This window comes from Pseudonaja textilis, chromosome 3 (assembly GCF_049901715.1).
Source record: "Pseudonaja textilis isolate UNSWEBS1 chromosome 3, rPseTex1.2, whole genome shotgun sequence".
In the NCBI taxonomy this organism is placed as follows: domain Eukaryota; kingdom Metazoa; phylum Chordata; class Lepidosauria; order Squamata; family Elapidae; genus Pseudonaja; species Pseudonaja textilis.
Window position 1 is genome coordinate 51026217 of NC_141992.1, and position 6000 is coordinate 51032216.

General features: G+C 37.1%; 1 protein-coding gene across 2 annotated transcripts in view; it reads left to right on the forward strand.

The window, feature by feature from the left end:
* The window catches only part of SRPK1 (SRSF protein kinase 1), a 28623-nt gene extending 23372 nt beyond the window's left edge, over positions 1-5251 (forward strand). The window contains exons 15-16 of one of the 2 annotated variants that reach the window (XR_003375661.2): positions 938-1035; positions 2612-2749. Coding sequence is in view for 1 of the 2 variants with exons in the window: in XM_026718178.2 (XP_026573963.1) it covers positions 943-1035; positions 2612-2796 (278 nt within the window). In the remaining variant the exon portion in view is untranslated. Of the gene's footprint in view, positions 1-937; positions 1036-2611 lie in introns of both variants that reach the window. The other variant, XM_026718178.2, reaches the window with a different exon arrangement.
* Positions 5252-6000: the final 749 nt, after the last annotated feature.

Genomic DNA, 6000 nt, shown 5'->3' on the forward strand with positions numbered 1-6000 from the left:
CAGCCCGCCAGTCTCTTGGTTAGGGCACTCAGGCTGTGCAGCCCATGCAATGCAGGTGAATTGATTCCCTGTCCAAGCAGCACACGAAAGCAGAGGCGGGGGAGGGGGGAGACAGGCAATCCAGAAGTATTGCACGGGCTGTGGGAAGGCCGAGAGACATGAAGACAAGCCGCCCACCCGCTCTGATCCACTGACTCAGCTTTCTCCCAGCCCATACGCATCTGGATCACCTGCCTTCCTCCCTGTGCCTCTGCCTCCATCTGCTGCCGGTGTGGTATGTGAAGACAAACCTCCTGCAGCCAGCCGCTGCTCCAGTCCACCGACTTGCAGCTTTCCCGCAGCTTGCGTGGTACGTCCAGATCACATGCCTCTCTGCCTGCTGTTTGAACATAGAATCAACTCACCTGTGCTGTGTGGGCCGCGGCTGGACACGGTCCCCACATGCTCTCTGCCTCATGTGCTGGCCATGCTGGCCTCTCTTCACTAGGGCTAATTTTTGGGGTAGGGCTTACATTATGAGGATGCTTAAAAATTAGCCTAGGACTTATTTTCGGGAAAACAGTATGTGTTGCTGCTTATCTTAAAATTCTTGCTTTTAATTTGAAGGCCATGCAGTAGAAATTTCATTGGTTGAAATCAAGCACATTGAATTACTCTAGCAGAAAAATATTAAATGGGAATCATAATTTATGTTTTACTTATTAAAATGACTCACAACTACTAAAAAGCACATGTTAAACAATCCAGAGCAATATTTTCTGGACTCTGAGGCTTCAGGAAAGCCATGTTTATGAGATTTCCACATATTATGTCTTTTTGCTACATTCCTTCATCCATAGAATTTACAAAGCTACACATCTAGTCCCAGGATTCACAATAAAGTCAGTATGAGTTAATTCTAAGTTTTATGGTCTCTTCCTTATTTTCTCCCTGGAAGCACAGATCATATTGCATTGATTATAGAACTTCTGGGAAAAATACCTCGTAAGCTCATTGCAGCTGGAAAATATTCCAAGGAGTTTTTCACCAAAAAAGGCAAGTTGGAAAATAATTTGACTATTAAGATTTTATTGTAAAGTTTGTTGTCAAGTTGTATTGTGTTTATGAGACATTTCAAGAACACATCGTTCAAAGTACAATGAAATTGATTCTAGCCTGCTCCCGTCTGTCTGTCTAGTTTTATTTGTGACTAGATATCCCAAATAACAAAGTACAAATATAGCATTAAATTTGGTTAGATGAAATAGTTATTTTATTGCTAAATAAAACTATTAATAAAAGAGTATCCAGTATTTACTTAATGTAAACAATTAAGATACATAGGAAGCAGAAAAGTGTAATACATTTGTAATTTATTCCAAAAGTCACAGGTGAACATGGAACTTGGGCTTTTCTATTAATTCCTGTACTAAATAACTCCATAATTTTTGCTTATAACGCAATAAAATCCTAAGGTCTAACCCCGGAATACAAATAATCAGAATCAATGCCAATCTGAATATCTCTTTGGTCAATTATTTAAACTATGAATTTACAAAAGAATCATTTGTGATTTCCTTGTGATTTCAACCTTTCCTTGGTTTTAAAGACATGTACCTACAGCTTACTAGCATTTACCAGAGTTTTTGTTTTCAAAGGGCATTGTCCAGTTTCAAGGAGAATAACAGTTTCAATCACAATTTGGAACATTTAAAAAAGATCTTAAAATCACCTGCAGGTGGGCTGTTATTACTAACAACCGTAAATCCAAATTGCAGCTCCGTAGAAAATTTGAGATGCAGTTTTTGCACTAAGTACCTGTATTTGGTACATGGACAAATCTCCATCCTTTTGAATAAAAATATTCAAGCAGGACCAGCATCGTTAGTAGTTTTTGCTTTTAGAAGTATTGCCTTGCAATGATGTTGTCAGGGCAGAGCGTGGTTAAATAATATGGCCCAGATAACTAAAATTCTCATCACAAAATCTGGAGTTTTTTAGCTTTTTGATCTTTTTTTCTCCAGAATTTTAATTTTATCATAGTTGATTTGTGGTTGATCTTCTTGGTAATGCTTGCATAGTGTGTCGAGTAGGTTTTTCAACCCAATCCAGTACATGAAAGAAGAGCAGCATTAATTCTATACAACAAAGCACAAATTTTCATTTTGTTTATAATGGGCAGTAGCAATTGGCCTCAGGTAATAGAAATTCCAGATCGTTGATATAAACATTAAATAGCACTGAGGCCAAAATACAAGTCTTGTCTTATTCCTTTTGTTGCTTGTAAATAAAACTTTATGTTGCATCTAACCTACGTTATACTATCATAATATAATGCCCATATTAAAAATGCAAGATGCTGGACAGGAAACAAATTCTTTAATTTAACCCAAAGATTGATTCCAATAATAGATAATAATAATTACATAGCATTTCTGCTTAAAATATGTTCTGGTATGCAGAGCTATCTGCCTGTCTCTCTACCTGCATAATGCAAATTATGAATTTTGGAGCAGAAAAAAAAATGTTTCTTTGATTTTGAAATGCATCTTTTAACTCAGTTCTGTTGTACTTCTGTTTTCTGTTGGCCTTTCTGCGTGTATTGTATTAATCTTTCTGTTATTATCCACAGGTGATCTGAAGCACATTACCAAACTAAAGCCATGGGGTCTCTTTGAAGTATTGGTGGAAAAATATGAATGGTCCCAAGATGACGCAGCTGCATTCACAGACTTCTTATTACCTATGCTGGAGCTGAATCCTGAAAAAAGAGCTACAGCAGCACAGTGTCTCAGGCATCCCTGGCTCAACCCCTAAATACTCCAGTCTGATACGGTGGCCCCCTCATTGGGTTATGGAATAAAAAATATAAACACACACACACACACACACACAAACACACCCCTAGATGTCCCAGCCGTCCAGCCGTCCCTTTTCCTTCTTCCAGGTCAACTTTTTCCTTGTTGATTTTCAGAGTGAAACTTCTCCTTGAAGGCTTTTTAGATTTTAGATAAATCTAACTGTTCATGTGAGATTGTGTATTTGACTTGGTGGGGACTATTATTAGCCAGTGGACATCCAATATTATTTGCAGTGATTGGAGTTTGCCAAAGAATTTTTATGGAAATGTGAAATTATTGCATAGTCTCTTCCTTACACAGATACCTTACCTTGAAGGAAATCTTCTTGGGAATATACTCCCTTATTAACTATATTGCAGTCATCCCAAGGGGGATGTGAAGAGCTTTTGAATCCCTCCTTAGCTCACTGACTCTGGGAGTCATTTCTTAGTGCACATTCAGATGCTGGCAGTAAGAGGAAAAGTAGCAGATGGCACCAAGGTGGTAGCTCCATGAGGAGCACTAGACTCAACTAAATCCTTAGGTGTCTGCTCTGCTGCTTGGATAACTTTTTTTCTTATTTTTTGGACATACTTTTCTTTAGCCATTGAATCTTTTGAAATTATTTACATATATATATATATATTAAAAAAAACTTACACATATATACACACATGCCATTTTTGATCTTTGGTGCTCAGGGTAGTTCTGAGTCCAGTGAACTTAGCTCTCCAAAGGTGAGCCACATAAACCTTAATAAATTTCACAAGGGAAATAAAAACGAAAGGATGTGGTAAAAGTAACCATTTCTGCAGTATGGATCTATGCATTTATTGCCTGCAGAGGGGAGTCCAGAGTACCTGAATTCTATGCCAGGTCTGTCCAATAAATAGCCTTGGGCAATATGTCATTGCCAGCTTGATAATGTGGCACAAGAGTGCTTGATAAAACATTTCTGCAACCCAACCTGGAGTTTAAAAGTAGGCATATACCAAGTTTGTGGCGGTCCACTTGTTACATAGGTCTCCTTTATGCCATTGGTGTCATATTGGCCATGCGTGAAATTGTATTTTTATTAGAGAGCAGTTCTCAGAAAGATAGATTATATCCTTACTGTAAAATAAGGAAAGGTGGTATTAGTGCTATCTTTTCAGCCTTGCTATATGCCCAGACCTGGAACCAACAAATGTTAATGAATGTAATGTTATCAACTGTGTTAACTAGTCTAGAATGCTAGACTTCTAGAAAGTAACTTTTTAAATAGAATGCTGTTTTTACTTATGTATTAACTTCAGGACAAATAGTCTTAATTTTTTTCCAGTAGAGATGAAATGACAAATTCTGTTCTCAAAATCATTACAAAGATGCTGTTCAAGAATATATTGTAACTTTTAAACTCTGAGAAGAACTGGTTGTGACTGAATCTTATCAGGTTTTTTTTTTAATTAGAAAAGTATAAAACATTTGTTAGTTTTACAGTAAGCACCTCCTAAACTATCCCTGGTTACTTTCTTTTAAATGTCTCCTGTATTCAGATGTAATGATAGGTTTGGGGTGGCTAGGATTTCAATTGCCTTCCTAACAATGGACCAAATAGACTTTTGAAATTAGAACATTCTCCAAGGCTGTAAAGTGCTAGAGAACAGATACATTTCAGGCACTGTTTGGGACAATTCAGTGCATATGCCAGTAGCAAGATCATTCACTGTTTGGCAAATCCCGATCTAGAATCTTTTTAAGATGCATCCCTTTGCTGAAAAAAAAAATCTGGTTAGCGTGTGTTAACATAGCACCATATCTTCTTTTTAATTTAGTCATGTAACAAGACTGGGATTTTAGCAAAACGTTTCCATTTAGAAAAGCTTCAAGTTCTCTGTGCATAATCTTAAAAGGAAAAAGAAAAATGTTCCAAAAGTTTTACTTTTATTCACATTATTTGGGGTATCTTGCCTCCCAAAAGCACTTCTGTGCCTGTCTGTAAAAAGATTTAGGATAGAACTTAGAATGTATGTTAGTACTTCCTCTCTGCATACTGTGACGACATTCTGGCAAGAAGAATTGAACTTCTGGTGACAATGTAGCCTCATTTGCATACCTTGACTGTCTGACTAGAACAAGAGACATCTCTCTCGGTTGTAATAAAGGCTTATTCTCCAAGGAAGGAGGCTTCTCACAGCTCTTTTGCACTAAAAGAGACCTTCTGAGATAGGATGAGTGATAGTAGCTTGTCTGGATTGTCTGCGTACTTTGTAGTTCACATCAGGTTCACTCAACTTCCAAATTGCCATAAAGTGCTCACTAACCAATTTGTACTTGTTTTCTTGACCTAAAACTAGAAGGAAAATACATTTTTATTCTTTCTATTGGGTGTATTGTCTTTTTTTCTTTGTAAATAACGCACAATAAACAGATTATCCAATAATCCACAGTTACTTTGGATATGCTGTCTATGTTCACCTGCAGTGTTTATCGTAGAGCTCTTATCAGAAATTCTGTGAAGTATACATGGTTTATGCATGCTAAGCATAAGCATAATATAACTTGTTGAATAAGATCAAACCAGTCACAAAGTTAAGGATGGTATTTGAACCTAGTCAGTGAAAAAAATATGAGCACTACTGATGCAATTCTATGAGTGTTAAATGTAGTTTTGTAAGTCATAATGATAGGAAGAAGGAGAATATTTCGTTTCCAACTCCTATAATGTTTCTTACTTTTTCTGCTCTTTATTTTTAGTCAAATTCATCATCAGAGCGGTACTTAGACCAGAGTGAGTTGAAGAAGAAAAAAAGCAGGGAAGTTAAATGCAACTAATCAACTACATTTAAGAAAAACAGTTCTCTGCCTGAGGCTATTTCTTTTTCTTTTTTGTAATGAACTCTGTATGCACGCAGAGGTGCTTAAGCTCTTGCTATTTCTCCACATACACACTCTAGGAACAGGAGAAGCAGCAGGGCCTGTGTCCAGAGAGGGCAAACAGAAATGAAGGCAAATGGAGGAAGGAAAGCAATATCCTTCCATTTCCAGAGATGATCAGGTGAATTGTGTGAGAAAGCCGGGATTCTGAACTCTAAAGAAATATAAGTTAGGAGCTTCTTTTAATGTTTTTAAAATTGCCAACACTAATGAATATGATAGAAAGTCAGCTGACTTAGTGGTATAGGTTTATTAGAGTGCCATA